General features: G+C 50.4%; 1 protein-coding gene across 1 annotated transcript; it reads left to right on the forward strand.

Annotated features, from left to right (window-relative positions):
• The first annotated feature begins 14824 nt into the window (after positions 1 to 14824).
• Positions 14825 to 15763, forward strand: LOC142025768 (olfactory receptor 14A16-like). The gene has a single exon (XM_075018448.1). It carries the CDS (start codon positions 14825 to 14827, stop codon positions 15761 to 15763), a length of 939 nt encoding a protein of 312 aa, XP_074874549.1.
• Positions 15764 to 16211: the final 448 nt, after the last annotated feature.

The following is a 16211-nucleotide window of genomic DNA, read 5'->3' on the forward strand; positions in this document are numbered from 1 at the left end:
GGGAATGAGGGCTTCAGGTGTTAAGTGTTCAGGTTTAGGGATTAGAGCTCACCTTTCAGGGTTAGGGATTAGGCAAAGGTTTAGGGTGATGGTCTGGTGTTCTGCTTTGGCCGTCTGGCTAGTGTTTAGGGTGAGGGCTCACTTTGTGGATTAGGGGTTCTTCAGGGCAGGGGTGAGGGCTAGGCTTAAGGCCAACTTTCGAATGCTAGCTATAAGGGCGGGGGTTTGGCAGGAGCGATAGGGTAACGATCACAGGGTAAGAGTAAGATTTAGCTCAGAGGTAAGGGTTGGAGGATTAGGGTAGTGGATACCCAACAGGGTGAGTGGTGCCATTTAGGGGGTGCCATTAAGGGTAGGGTTGTGAGCTAATGTTACTGCTTAGAAACAGAGGAAGGGCCAAACAGAAATGGGGAGACAGGAACCTCATGGAATTCAACCAGGGAAAGTGTAAAGTCCTGCCCCTGGGAGGGGGGCAATAACTGCAGGCACCACTCTGTGCTGGGGTGTCCTGGGTTCAGCTGGGATAGAGTTAATTTTTACAGGAACCTGGGAGGTGGGGGGCATAGCCAGGGCAGCTGACCTGAACTAGCCAAGGAGCTATTCCATACCATGTGACATCATGCTCAGTATATATATAGGGAGCGGGCCGGGGGGGGTGGATCCTTCTTTCGGTGGGGGAAGTGGCAGAGCGTCGGGTCCCGGGTGGTGAGCAGTTGCACTGTGCATCACACTTTTTGTATACTCGTTCATTAGTACCGTTGTTGTTGTTGTAATTCCTTTGTGTTGTCCCAGTAAACTGCCTTTATCTCAACCCTCGAGGTTCCAGGTTTTTTTTTTCCTTTCCTCTCCTCCGTCTTCCCCCCATCCCACCGGAGGGGGGCGGGAGGAGTGAGCGAGCGGCCGCGTGGTTCTTTGTTACCGGCTGGGCTAAAACCACGACAGTCCTTTTTGGCACCCAACGTGGGGCCCGAAGGGTTGAGATAACGACAGATCTGGCCAGAGCGTGTTTGAAACAAATTTGTCATACACATTTCTTATACTAGATAAATAGATGTTAGTCACAATGTTGATTAATTTGTTTACATGGTGGCGTTTTGTAAGTTCTTATATGCTCTATGTGTTGCCTGTAGTTGCGTATCTCATCTCTGGGAGAGTGATTGGGATTATCATTTTGCTGTACTGGGCAATGTCGACTTGTGAAATGATTACGTCACTGGTCATGAGGTTAAGCTGGTATCTGTATGAGGCAGTGATATCATTTCCATACCTTGGGCACCTTCTGTCGGATTTTATTGGTAATTACATCCAATCCATTGGGAAGTTGGGGGGGGATACTTCCCCTTGTCCATTCCCCTCCCTTTTCTCCTTCCGACTAATTACAACAGTTTTCGAGAATTTTGAATATCCTTGGGATGCGCAAGCCAGTGTGCTGTTAGTGCTATGCCTCCTGACTATGTTCCAGGTCTTGTTTAGGGCTACAAAAAGGCTCTTTAAGAGTACCACCCAGAGATCTGTCCCAAAGCTTGATATGCATGGGTGGCACGGCATGTGGAAGAACGTGGGAAGGTATCTAGAGAACTTCTCACCTCCAGTGACTTGGAAGTTCACTCCCGAACAACTACAGAACCCTGATGAAGTGATAGAATTTTTGAAAGAAAAATGCTGTGGTTATCCCAGAGACACACAACTCACTACACTGTGCTGGGCCCTGGCCGGTATCTACCAAACACTGCTTGATATTAGGCAGCATCCTCAGGGGGAAAAGGGGGAAAAGATGGAGAATACGACAACATGCACCGTGGCTACCCCAACCCCGACGACAAGCACCGTGGCTACCCCAACCCTGATAACAAGCACCGTGGCTGCCCCTACCACGACAACAGGTACCGTGGCTACCCCTATCCTGGTGACAGATACTGCGGCTAAACCAGAAAACCAACCTGTGCCAGTATCAGTCGCCCCTGTACAGAAAAAGAAACACACAAAGAAATCAGTTCGCTTAGTGAGAGATGAAAGTGAACCAGGGTCATCGCGAGAACAGGAGGAAGAGGTAGAACCTGAAATAATTACCCGATCTCTATCCATGAGTGAGTTGCGTGACATGCGAAAAGATTTTAGCCGCCACCCAGGTGAGCACATTGTTACCTGGCTGCTCCGGTGCTGGGATAGTGGGGCTAGTAGTGTGGAATTAGAGGGTAAGGAAGCCAAGCAGTTGGGATCTCTGTCTAGGGAAGGGGGCATCGACAAGGCAATTGGAAGAAAAACACAAGTTCTCAGCCTCTGGAGGCGACTTCTGTTAGGTGTAAAGGAAAGATACCCCTTCAGGGATGAAGTTACATGTCACCAAGGCAAGTGGACCTCCATGGAGAGAGGTATCCAGTACCTGCGGGAATTAGCCGTGCTGGAGGTGATTTATAATGATCCAGAAAATGGGCAGTCACCCACAGATCCAGATGAAGTCCAATGCACACAACCGATGTGGTGGAAGTTTCTACGAAGTGCACCACCAACCTATGCCAACTCATTGGCAGTAATGTCCTGGAAAGAAGGCTATGGACAAACGGTGGATGAATTAGCTGTCCAACTCCGGCAATACGAAGGAAGTCTCTCTTCATCCCTACGGGCCTGTGTCTCAGCTGTAGAGGAATTGTCCCGAGAGTTCCAGCAATTCAAAGTGGATATGTCCTCCTCCTCACCTGTACAGGCCCGCATCGCAGTTATTGGGAGTAAGCGTTCCTCTGCCCAAGAGAGAGGAGAGAGAAAGTACACACGACGGGCTAACCTGTGGTTTTACCTGCGTGACCATGGAGAGGACATGAGGAAGTGGGATGGAAAACCTACCTCAGTTTTGGATGCACGGGTACGGGAGTTGCGAGACAAAGCAACCAGAAAAGAAGATTCTTCTTGGAAAACTGCTGCTCCAGTTTCCCATGAGCAGTCCCCCAGACGCAGTAGATGGGCCGATCTCATTTCTGATCCTCTTGAAGGGACTTCTGATTCACGTGTGCAAAAAGTGAGTAACGGATATTGTAACCAGGATTAGAGGGGCCCTGCCTCCAGCCAGGTGGAGGAGAGGGACAACCGAGTCTACTGGACAGTGTGGATTCGATGGCCTGGCACATCAGATCCACAGGAATATAAAGCTCTAGTAGACACTGGTGCACAATGTACCCTAATGCCATCAAGTTATAAAGGGGCAGAACCCATCTGTATCTCTGGTGTGACAGGGGGATCCCAAGAGCTAACCGTATTGGAAGCTGAAATGAGTCTAACCGGGAATGAGTGGCATAAACACCCCATTGCAACTGGCCCAGAGGCCCCGTGCATCCTTGGTATAGATTATCTCAGAAGGGGGTATTTCAAGGACCCAAAAGGGTACCGTTGGGCCTTTGGTATAGCTGCATTGGAGACGGAAGAGATTGAGCAGCTGTCTACCCTACCTGGTCTCTCCCAAGACCCTTCGGTTGTGGGGTTGCTGAAGGTTGAAGAGCAACAGGTGCCAATTGCCACCACGACGGTGCACCGGCGGCAGTATCGCACCAACCGAGACTCCCTGATCCCCATCCATAAGCTGATTGGCCAACTGGAAAGCCAAGGAGTGATCAGCAAGACTCGCTCACCCTTTAATAGTCCCATATGGCCCGTGAGGAAATCTAATGGGGAATGGAGACTAACAGTAGATTATCGTGGGCTGAATGAAGTCACGCCACTGCTGAGCGCTGCTGTGCCAGATATGTTAGAGCTTCAATATGAACTGGAATCAAAGGCAGCTAAGTGGTATGCCACAATTGACATTGCTAATGCATTCTTCTCCATTCCTTTGGCAGCGGAGTGCAGGCCACAGTTTGCTTTCACTTGGAGGGGCGTCCAGTACACCTGGAATCGACTGCCCCAGGGGTGGAAACACAGCCCCACTATTTGCCATGGACTGATCCAGACTGCACTGGAAAAAGGTGAAGCTCCAGAGCACCTGCAATATATTGATGACATCATTGTATGGGGCAACACAGCAGAAGAAGTTTTTGAGAAAGGGAAGAAAATAATCCAAATCCTTTTGAAGGCTGGTTTTGCCATAAAAGAAAGTAAGGTCAAGGGACCTGCGCAGGAGATCCAGTTCTTAGGAGTAAAATGGCAAGATGGGCGTCGTCAGATCCCTGCAGACGTGATCAACAAGATAGCAGCTATGTCCTCACCGACCAATAAAAAGGAAACACAGGCTTTCTTAGGTGTTGTGGGTTTTTGGAGAATGCATATTCCAAATTACAGTCAAATTGTAAGTCCTCTCTACCAAGTTACCCGGAAGAAGAACGATTTTAAATGGGGGCCTGAGCAACGACAAGCTTTTGAGCAAATTAAGCAGGAGATTGTTCATGCAGTAGCTCTTGGGCCAGTCCGGACAGGACAAGATGTTAAAAATGTGCTCTACACTGCAGCTGGGGAGAATGGCCCTACCTGGGGCCTTTGGCAGAAAGCACCTGGAGAGACCCGAGGCCGACCCCTGGGGTTTTGGAGTCGGGGATATCGAGGATCCGAAGCTCGTTATACTCCAACTGAAAAAGAGATATTGGCAGCATATGAAGGAGTTCGAGCCGCTTCAGAAGTGGTTGGTACTGAAACACAGCTCTTCTTAGCACCCCGACTGCCAGTGCTGGGCTGGATGTTCAAAGGGAAAGTTTCCTCTACACATCACGCGACTGATGCCACGTGGAGTAAGTGGATTGCACTGATCACACAACGGGCTCGCATAGGAAACTCCAGTCGCCCAGGAATTTTAGAAGTGATCACAGACTGGCCAGAAGACAAAGATTTTGGAATGTCGCCAGAGGAGGAGGTGACACGGGCTGAAGAGGCCCCGCTGTATAATAAACTGCCAGAAAATGAGAGGCAATATGCCCTGTTCACTGATGGGTCCTGTCGCATCGTGGGAAAACATCGGAGGTGGAAGGCTGCTGTATGGAGTCCTACACGACTAGTTGCAGAAACTGCTGAAGGAGAAGGTGAATCAAGTCAGTTTGCAGAGGTGAAAGCCATCCAGCTAGCTTTAGACATTGCTGAAAGAGAAAAGTGGCCAGTGCTCTATCTCTATACTGACTCATGGATGGTGGCAAATGCCTTATGGGGGTGGCTACAGCAATGGAAGAAGGGCAACTGGCAACGCAGAGGTAAACCCATTTGGGCTGCTGCACTGTGGCAAGATATCGCTGTTCGGATAGAGAAGCTAGTGGTAAAAGTACGTCACGTAGATGCTCATGTACCCAAGAGTCGCGCCACTGAAGAACATCAAAACAATCAGCAGGCAGATCAGGCCGCCAAGATTGAAATGTCTCAGGTGGACCTGGACTGGCAACGTAGGGGTGAGCTATTTATGGCTCAGTGGGCCCACGATACCTCAGGCCATCAGGGGAGAGATGCAACATATAGATGGGCTCGAGATCGAGGGGTGGACTTGACCATGGACACTATTGCACAGGTCATCCACGAATGTGAAACATGTTCTGCAATTAAGCAAGCCAAGTGACAAAAACCCCTGTCACATGGGGGGCGATGGCTGAAATATAAACAGTGGGAGGCCTGGCAGATTGACTATATCACACTCCCACAAACACGCCAAGGCAAGTGCCATGTGCTTACAGTGGTGGAAGCAACCACTGGATGGCTGGAAACATACCCTGTGTCCCATGCCACTGCCCAGAACACTATCCTGGGCCTTGAAGAGAAAATTTTATGGCAACACGGCACCCCAGAAAGAATTGAGTCGGACAACGGGACTCATTTCTGAAACAACCTCGTAGACACCTGGGCCAAAGAACATGGCATTGAGTGGGTATATCACATCCCTTATCACGCACCGGTCTCCGGAAAAATTGAACGATACAATGGACTGCTGAAAACTACATTGAAAGTGATGGGGGGTGGAACTTTCAAACATTGGGATACACATTTAACAAAAGCCACCTGGTTAGTTAATACTAGAGGATCCGCCAATCGGGCTGGCCCTGCCCAACCAAGACTTCCACATACTATAGAAGGGGATAAAGTCCCTGTAGTGCGCATGAGGAGTATGTTAGGAAAGACAGTCTGGGTTAGTCCTCCCTCAAGCAGAGGCAAACCCATTCAAGGAGTTGTTTTTGCTCAGGGACCTGGGTACACCTGGTGGGTGATGCAGAAGGATGGAGAAGTTCGATGTGTACCTCAGGGAGATTTGATTTTGGGAGAGAATAGCCAGTGAATTGGGCTGTATAATATTTAACTGCTAAATAACCTGCCAATGCATGTCATTGTAACTATAATGTCTATATGCCATATCAAGGGTATTACTGTAAGAATTACCCAAATGACTGCAGCATGGACTTTAAAACTGAGCCAAGTACAACAGCAATAGAACTTGAACTGGCACCCAGCAATTTCCTCAAGATCAACATCTTCGACCTGCAGACCAAGGGCGTGAGTTGCACCAAATGTACTAGCCACAAGTTCCAGAGGCAGCATGCAACAACCCAACATCTCACACCATCTCTCTTATCCTGAAGAACTGTTACAACAGATGGAGTCCTAAAGTCATGGACTAAATAAATCGATGGACACATTAGAGGAATAGCCCATAGGCTAAAGGAATACCATTTGTGTGTGTGTGTCTGTGCAGGGGGGAGAAGAACAAGTTCATATATATATATAAGACAAGGAAAGTGGTAGTGGTTGATTGGAAAATGTAAGATCTGGGCATGATGTAGATGGTATAGAATAAGGGGTGGATAATGTCCTGGGTTCAGCTGGGATAGAGTTAATTTTTACAGGAACCTGGGAGGTGGGGGGCATAGCCAGGGCAGCTGACCTGAACTAGCCAAGGAGCTATTCCATACCATGTGACATCATGCTCAGTATATATATAGGGAGCGGGCCGGGGGGGGGTGGATCCTTCTTTCGGTGGGGGAAGTGGTGGAGCGTCGGGTCCCGGGTGGTGAGCAGTTGCACTGTGCATCACTCTTTTTGTATACTCGTTCATTAGTACCGTTGTTGTTGTAATTCCTTTGTGTTGTCCCAGTAAACTGCCTTTATCTCAACCCTCGAGGTTCCAGGTTTTTTTTTTTCTTTCCTCTCCTCCGTCTTCCCCCCATCCCACCAGAGGGGGGTGGGAGGAGTGAGCGAGCGGCCGCGTAGTTCTTTGTTACCGGCTGGGCTAAAACCACGACATGGGGGCAACCCAGCTGCCTGCAAAGCTGGAACAGAGTTTTGGAGAAAATGTCCTGGTGGGCACTAAGTTGTGCCCTTGCCGCAAAGAAGGCTGAGGGTATCCTGGGTTGCACTAGGAGGAGTGTTGCCAGCGGGCTGGTGGTGGGGATCCTTCCCCTTTACTCAGCACTGGTGAAGCTGCACCTGGAACACCCTGGTCAGTTCTGGGCTCCCCAGGACTAGAGAGACATGGACATACCGGAGAGAGTCCAACGAAAGGACACTAAGATAATGATGAAGGGACTGGAGCATCTCTCCCAGCAGGAAAGTCTGCGAGAGCTGGGACTGTTCAGCCTGGAGAAGGGAAGGCTCAGGGGAATCTGCTCAGTCTGTAAAAATACCTGAAGGGAGGGTGCAAAGAAGATCGAGCCAGGCTCTTTTCAGTAGTGCCCAGTGACAGGACAAGAGGCCGTGGGCACAAAGTGAAACTCAGAAGATCCCCTCTGAACATCAGGAAACACTTTTAGACTGTGAGGGTGACCAAGCACTAGCACAGGTTGCCCAGAGAGGTTGTGGAGTCTCCATCCGTGGAGCTGTTCAAAAGCCATCTGAACACTGTCCTGGGTGAGCAGCTCTAGGTGGCCCTGCCTGAGGAGGGGTTTGGACCAGATGACCCCAGAGGTCCCGCCTAACCTCAACCATTCTGTCATTCTGTGAAATGCTGTGAAGGACGTCTTAGACCTACAGGACAAGTCCCACAGAATGAGCAAGACCATCTAAATGAGGCTTCTAGATGAATGGGTGATGCCATCCATATAGAAAGCCAAGCAGCATGGGAGAGCGATGGGGAATGCCAATGGTCTGGATTGAGAACTTCCTGGAAAAAGCCAAAGGAAAAGGATGAGTGCAAGGTACCCCATGCTCTGGGGGCAAGGTGCCTTGTTTGGGACAGCTTCCTTAGCAACACCTGCATCCCCGGAGGGTGATTCCCTGGGCCTGCACCAGGCAGCAGCCATGTTTCTCAACAGCACTTGCCCTTTCCTCCCTAGGTATTGACCATGGCTCTCCATTCCACATTCATGGACCCCAAACTACCAGTTGGGGAAACACACTTTGGTGAGGGGAAGACCTCCCTGAGGCACGCCTGCACTTTGTGAGCCCCAAGAGCTTGTGCAAGCCTCGGGGTGGAGCTCATTTGGTACCCACATTTGTATTGCAGATGGTTGGGGAGCACCATTACCAAGCAGGAAGTGAGAGAGTTGGTCCCAGGACAAGATCTGCCTGATGGGGATGGAGCTTACAGCTGCAGTGTCTCCGGGTCATTGCCCCACATAAGGTGCGTTTGATATATGGCCGTGTTCCTGGAAATAATGCCATTTGGGTGACTTTGTCTCACCATCAAAAGTAGGCAGGATGAATCCCATCCCTGGCAAAGAGCATGCGTAAACTGAAGGAACTGCCCCTCACTTGCCCAGCTTTGGCCTTGGCATGGGGAGCACCTTCTGGGCCTGAATGGACAAGCACAGCTGTGCCCCGCCTGCAAAGCTCAGGAACTATTCTCCACTCTTAAAGAAAAAATGAGCACATTTTTCATCAGCTGAAATGCATCAAACACTCTTCCTTCACAGACAATGTTTTCCCATGATGTCAAGGTAGAAATTTCCAGCCCATGTACTATGCTCAGGAGAAGATACCCTGGTCTTCCCCGTTACACCCGTGACACTGCTCTGCCTAGTATCCTGTGTATTGACTCTCACCACTCTCTCACGGGTTTCCACATGTCCTGCTCGAACTGACCATTTCTAAAGAAGCCATTCCAGCAGACTGCCTGGACACCTGCATTTCCCAGTGTCCATCCAGCTTTCCTCCTCTCATTGGTCTCTACCCATTCAAACACCTCTCAGCTACCCAGGTGCTGCTCAGAGGTTCAGGTGCTTTAAAGCTTGCCTTGTCTTTCAGTGGTCTGCTTGATGGTCTCTTGAGCCAACTCCTCCATTGTGTTTGTACCTGTTCTCCTGAGTATCTCACTGAAAGTGTTCCACTAAGGTGACCCAGAGCAGAAAGTGGACTTCAGTGGAGGAAGCTTGGACTTCATACATTATTTTTTACTAAGATATTCCTTTCTTTTTCTTTTTCTTTTTCTTTTTCTTTTTCTTTTTCTTTTTCTTTTTCTTTTTCTTTTTCTTTCTTTTTTTCTCTTATTAGCAGGTAAGCAACATTCTTCTGTGATTGTGTGCAGCTGGTTCTCCAAATATGCCAGTGGGAATCTGTGCAAATGAGCTGAATCATTCAGCTACAGACTTTACTGGGAAAAGCTTAGATTTGTGAAACCCTGATGCAAGTCCTAGATGGCCAATGAGGGAAATGACAGATGGAGTGGGGGGCAGAGATCGATGAAGACGATGGGGCACAGGACAAAGATGGCCTGTACAGTGTCTGACAGAAGTGATCTTACTGTTGTCTACATATGCAGAGTTCATCCGGTGATGCTCTGGATCCATGTGGATTGGAGAAGGCTGATATCACTTATTCTGTAAGCAGCAAGACAAAGAAAACTGGAAAAAACCCAAGAAATCCTGATTTCTTATTCCTTATCATTTTGATCTTCTCTGCTTGGCTATACTCATGAAATTTCTGCAACAAGCCACAGAAGATTTGAAGATTTAGGGACAATTATGCAGAGAGACATGGCCTGGTAGGGTGTTTTGCGTGTTAAGGAGCCCTCTGGTGCCCGGTTCCTGAACTGCAGATACTGAAAACAGGAGCAAGGGTCTAAAGAAGAGGAAGGTACAAGAAAACCCTGTTTCTGAGGGCATCAGAGGCCCCACCGAGGGCCAAAGCTGACAAAGCCATGAAGGGAATGACCAGTCAACGTGTTGCTCCCTGGGGGCTAATGATGCAAAAAATTGGAGACACTGGTTGCAGATGGCAAATAGAATCATAGAATCATTTAGGATGGAAAAGACCTTCAAGATCATCGAGTCCAACTATCATCCATGCCCACTAAACCATGTTCTGGAATACCTTGTGTGCTGGTGGCTCTGACCGCATGTAAGCCCTTGGTGTTTGTCAATCATCAGAGTGACCAAGCCTTCCCCCCCCAGGGCCTGGTAAAGGACGTCCTTTTCCTCACGCATTGCTCAGGGCTCTACTGAGGGTCAGTGTGACTGTGTGGGTGGATATTTGACTTGCTGGTAGATTTTGTTGCTTTAAACACAAAACTGTGGTGTTTTGGGGATTTGGCAATGCCTGTGAATTCCCCACAACCTGTCCAGCTTCTTTCATAGCCCTGCTGACAGTCCTGAATCACCTGAGATGTCCCAGTCCCAGACTTGTTTGCATCCCCAGATTGGATCCACATCCCAGCACTGCACTGCCATGACTCCGGCTGCTGCTGCCACCCTAAAATCACAGCTTGAACTATTCCACAGTAGCATGACTGCCACTTGCTCCTTTGGGTCCTCTTCTGGCCTGTAACACACTCTCTGCTACGCACAGCCCGCTCTCTCCCTCCACTTGCCCGTGAGCATCACCATCATTGGCCCACCTAGCAGCTCTGTGAAGAAGTTGTCCCAAGGTCCTTCAGGCTGTTGGCACCCTGTTGCTTTGCCTGGCCAGTGAATGCCAGGGCACTTCCAGTCCCCCATAGGCACCTGATCATTAACCTGGAGACTTCCTCGGCTGCTGACAAAAGACCTTTTCTCTTTCCTCTCCCATGATCAAGTAGTTTGTAGCTGCCAGCACAATGTCACTCTTACTGCCTCCTCCGATCCTCAGTGACAAAAGCTAACGCAACCTGTTGCCCGTCACATAGTGGACCTCCATAAATCCAAGCTTCCCCTTCATACACAGGGCATCCACTCTTCTCCTCTTTCTTGCCTCCATGCTACACTTCCTGGGGTTCCAGCAATGTAAAGGGACATAAGATTATCTGTACAATTCTCTCCTTAGAGCCCTAGACCTAAGGAAGAGCATTTTAAATGATGCCTCACAGAGTCTGAGTGCCTTCCTTACTGGGATCACAATAGACCAGGACTTCCTGGTGAAAAACACTCCCTCAGTACCCTTGATTGCAGCCCCTCTCCTCCCATGGACTGCTAAGGGTTGTGGTTTGCTGGGTAAGCCCTGGCGTGATCCTCATCCACCGCTGGTTGTTCCCCTTTCCCTTCCAGAGTCTTGCTTGAAAGCACAAATGCCTAGGAGACCTTGCTGGTGGTAACTGAGGCAAGGAAGACATGGGCAATCTCAGATCTCTGTACACCAATTATCAATTAATTTAATAGTGGTCCCGTAGTAATTGTCTTTCTTCTTGAACTGTTCCTGACATAGCAGCAGCTCATCTTGGTGCCCTTGAATTCCCTTTTGAGTTTCAGCTGAGTTTTGGTGTGAAGTATGGTTGTGCTTTGAGGATGCTGTCTTTGAAGGCAAGATGTACCCAGGAACACTGTTCAAATGCGTGGGCTGTTCCTTGGTTGGATCATCAAGGGAGTGAGAAAGGACCCCAGTGTGATGTTCTTTGTGATGAGGCAATGCCTGCAGCTAATGGGTAGAAGAAGGGACAGAATTTGCCTCTCTGATGGCACCTGATGACTGGTGCCTCTGACTGATGGCAACCGTCAATGGCACAAAGGCACCAAATCATACCCTCTGAGATGCCATCTGGGGTGTCTGTCGCAGACCCTCCCTGAAGGAGAATTGCTTTTGGTGTTGGACCTGTGATTTCCATGCCAGCCCCGGCATCTCCTGTAGCTCTGTGGGCCTGGATCTCAACCTGGAATTGAATAGCTGCTCTGAATTTTGTAGCCCAAGGTGGGGCTGAACATAAGACAACAGCCAATATTGTCACTAAGATCTAGTAAATGCAAAAAGATGGAGAAGAGCTCTGCTAGGCACATGACTCCATACCAGCAGAGGAATAGGTCTATAGGCCACCCTGAACATCATGAGGAGGGACAGGTTCCTTTGCCCTTAATTTGGGCATCGGATGTCATCTCAGTTGGCCAAAGGAAATTCCCAGGGGCTGCAAAGAAGAGGTGCTCAGATGTTGTCCTGTCTCTATATCAGCCTGCACATAACTTCAATCTGTCTCTATAACCTGCACATCTCTCTGACCACCTCTGGCACCTCCAGTGTCACCAGACAGTTGCATCTGAACACCTCACTGCTGGCCTCCATCACCATAGTTAGCATGGGAGCTGAGACAAGGAGCTGACATGCAGGTGCCTCTTTAATGCAGACCTGCACTGAGGCAGGAGGGATCCCAACTCCTGTGGGTTTGTGGTGGGCATGGGAGGGAGCTGAGTCCCTTCCAGCCCCAGGAATACAGACCCAGCATGAGATGTCTCCATGGACTCAGCTGGCTCCCTTCCCTCAGCAGGGCTAAAGGAGATCCCTGCCTGTCACTGTCTGCATGTCCTGCCCAATGATGGAACAAGAAAAAGGCTGCCCAGGGAAGTGGTTGAATGACCCTACGTGGAGGTATTTCAAAGACATGGTGTTAAGGGACATGATTTAGTGGTGGACTTGCTAGTGTTAGGTTCACGGTTGGACTTGGTGATCTTAAGGGTCTTTTCCAACCTCAGTGATTCTATGATTCTCGGAAAAGTTGATTCTTGGACCCAAGTCTGTCTCTCAGCAGAGCAATGACCCTGCTGGAAAGCAGTGTCTCTCCCCAGGTGCGGGAGGGAACATCAGTGATTGCTTCAGCCTGTTTCCCAGCAGGTTCCCCTGGAGGCCCAGGGACACCTGGAGGGAGCCCAGAGGGGGCAGAGAAAGTGCTGCCTTGGGCTGGTCCTCTGCTGCTGAGCTGGGCTGGGTTCCTGGGACAGAGGGAGCTCCTGGCAAGCAGGCAGCGCTGCAGAGAGACAGCTCTGCCCAGGAGCAGGGCTGGGGGCACTGCCTGCAGGCATCGAGAGGAGACCTGCAAGGCAGAGAGAGCTTAAAGGCAGCGTGGAGTGGGAGGATGCTGAGAGCTCACTGCGGGAGAAATCTTCACAGCCCTCTGCACGGTGAGTCTGTGGGTGCAGGGCAATAGAGCTTCAGTTTTCAATCAGGACTGGCTTCATTTCTCTGGCGTAGAGGAGAAGGGTGTTCTCCAGAGCAGGGCTTCCCTGCTGCCCTGTCAGAGGGACAGGGCATGAGGGCTGCCTTCTCCTGGCACCAGCTGCAGGGCTGTGAAGCCGGGTGTGCATGCAGGGGTGCCCAGGGCTGTCCTTCAGAGCAGGGTCCTGGTGTTTCAGGGGCTGAGTGGTGGAGCAGGGACTTTGCTGCCTGCCAGGGTCAGCACTCAGCCTGCGCAGGGAGCTCCCCATGACAGTGTGGGGAGAAGGTGTGGGTGAAGGAAACGACCCCTGGAAGGGCAGAGCAGGGTGCTTCTGCTGTCAAGAGGGTGCTGCGTGGGTCAGGTTTGCTCACAGCTTAAGCTTAGGCATGGATTTTGGAGAAGAACGTCAAGGCAGCTTTTACCTTTAAGGTGAGGAGTCTTTGCTATGAATTTTTATCATCCTCATCAGTGGTTGTGCAGTATGAGACTAAAATTTGTTTCTCCCCTCTGGAGAAGGCACCGAGACCCCAGTTGTTCTTAGGACTTGTTCTCAAGTGCTCCTTAACCCCTGCACACACAGAGATGCCACTGGGCACTGCCCGGCTGCCAGGAGGGGTCTGCAGGGCAGAGCTGAGCACACAGCCGGTGTTTTGGGGTCTGTGAGCAGGGACAGGGAGCAGAGAAGGGGACAGAGAAGCAGCTGCTGACAGGGACAGCTCCAGGCAGCAGAGACAGGGGCAGGGAGTGAGACAGAACTGCTCCCAGAAATGCCATGTGAGGGGGGATTCAGGCACCTCCCTGCCATCACCAGACAAAACCCATGGTCTTTCGTCCCACCCAGCAGATCCTCTGCCTTTACGGCCATGGGGACTCAGTCACCTTCTCAGTGGCTTCAGCCCTGAAGAGAAGAAATTATCAAATGCCCTACCATCTGTCCCTGTCTTGCCTCCATCCACAGCAGCTCTGTGACATCTGTCCAAGTTCCTCCTCCTGTCTCTACTCCTCTTGTTTGTATCACTGGACTGGGATGGGAGGTAGGATTCAGATGCAGCTCACAGACCGAGCCTGCAGGTCTTGCCATATAGATTTATCCATGGGATTTAAGTGTCCCAATCCTGTCCTAATCCCCAGGCTCCCAATGATAGAAATGAGAAACCTCTCCCTTCAGGACAACCCATCTTTAGGACGTTCACTTCTTTCCCTACCAAATGCACTCCTTAAATGTGGTGGGGAAACCGGAACAAAATGCACCAAAACAAATCCCTCGGATTTTGTCTGCTTTTTGTTGAATTGGAAGTGACAATGTTGAAAAGCTCTGTGATATAATGAGTGGATTTATTATGATATCACCCCATGTCCCTATTTAACTCCTGCTGGAGGTCAGGACTGACTCCTCAGGAGCCCACAGCAGAGCCCGCTGCTCCCAGTGGCACCCTCAGCCAGCACCAAGCACAGCTCATGAAAGGGACCTGCCAAAGGTCTTTCTGAAATAGGAGAGGAGGCTTCAGTGGGATTTCTATGAGAAATGCATTAAGTTTAGCTCAGAGAAGTCTCTTCTAACTTGTCACTGTCTTTCCCTCATGAACAGTGCCCCATGCCCAGAAGAAGCGAATGTCCAACAGCAGCTCCATCACTGAGTTCCTCCTCCTGGCATTTGCAGACACGCGGCAGCTGCAGCTCGTGCACTTCTGGCTCTTCCTGGGCATCTACCTGGCTGCCCTCCTGGGCAACGGCCTCATCATCACCACTGTTGCCTGCGACCACCGCCTCCACACCCCCATGTACTTCTTCCTCCTCAACCTCTCCCTCCTTGACCTGGGCTCCATCTCCACCACTGTCCCCAAATCCATGGCCAATTCCCTGTGCGACACCAGGGCCATCTCCTACTGGGGATGTGCTGCACAGGTCTTTTTCTTTCTCTTCTTGATCACAGCGGAATATTCTCTCCTCACCATCATGGCCTACGACCGCTACGTTGCCATCTGCCAACCCCTGCACTACGGGACCCTCCTGGGCAGCAGAGCTTGTGTCCACATGGCAGCAGCTGCCTGGGGCAGTGGGTTTCTCAATGCTGTCCTGCACACGGCCAATACATTTTCACTAGCACTCTGCAAGGGCAATGCTGTGGACCAGTTCTTCTGTGAAGTCCCTCAGATCCTCAAGCTCTCCTGCTCACGCTCCTACCTCAGGGAAGTTGGGCTTCTTCTGCTAGGTGTCTGTTTGGCATTTGGTTGTTTTGTTTTCATTCTTTTCTCCTATGTGCAGATCTTCAGGGCCGTGCTGAGGATCCCCTCTGAGCAGGGACGCCACAAAGCCTTTTCCACGTGCCTCCCTCACCTGGCCGTGGTCTCCCTGTTTATCAGCACTGGTGTATTTGCCTACTTGAAGCCCCCCTCCATCTCCTCCCCATCCCTCGATCTGGTCATGGCAGTTGTGTACTCGGTGGTGCCTCCAGCAGTGAACCCCCTGCTCTACAGCATGAGGAACCAGGAGATCAAGGATGCCCTGAGGAAAATGATGAGCGGGTGCATTTCAGAAGCAATTAACTGATTGTTTTCGTTTGCAGAGCATTCATAATGTAACTCATTACAGGCCCAGCATGTCTTCTCAGGTTCTTCATTGTGGTGGCGGTGGTGTTTTCTTCATTTTTCTAGTGATAATGTGCACAATGAAATTTTATTATTCATCCCACTTCTAATTCACTGTCTACCTGTAGAATTTGACCCCGAGGCTGTGTAAATGAGGCGCAGTGCTCTCTCTATTTCAACACAATAAAGGACCCTGCAGTGACTTGTTTGACGAGATCCTTCCTCTGAGATCTTGGTGAAGCTGCAGGGTATTGACTCTTTGCAGAGGGGAAGGGGAAAAGAGTCTCAGCACAGCAGCACTGCCAGGCAGCAGCAGCACTTGGTCTTCCCAGAGCTGCTCTCTTTCCACTCCCACACTCTCCTTCTGAGCCCCTGGCTCGGTGTAAGGGCTGACTGCTCTGGCAGCTCGG

Source organism: Buteo buteo, chromosome 30, assembly GCF_964188355.1.
Source record: "Buteo buteo chromosome 30, bButBut1.hap1.1, whole genome shotgun sequence".
Lineage (NCBI taxonomy): Eukaryota > Metazoa > Chordata > Aves > Accipitriformes > Accipitridae > Buteo > Buteo buteo.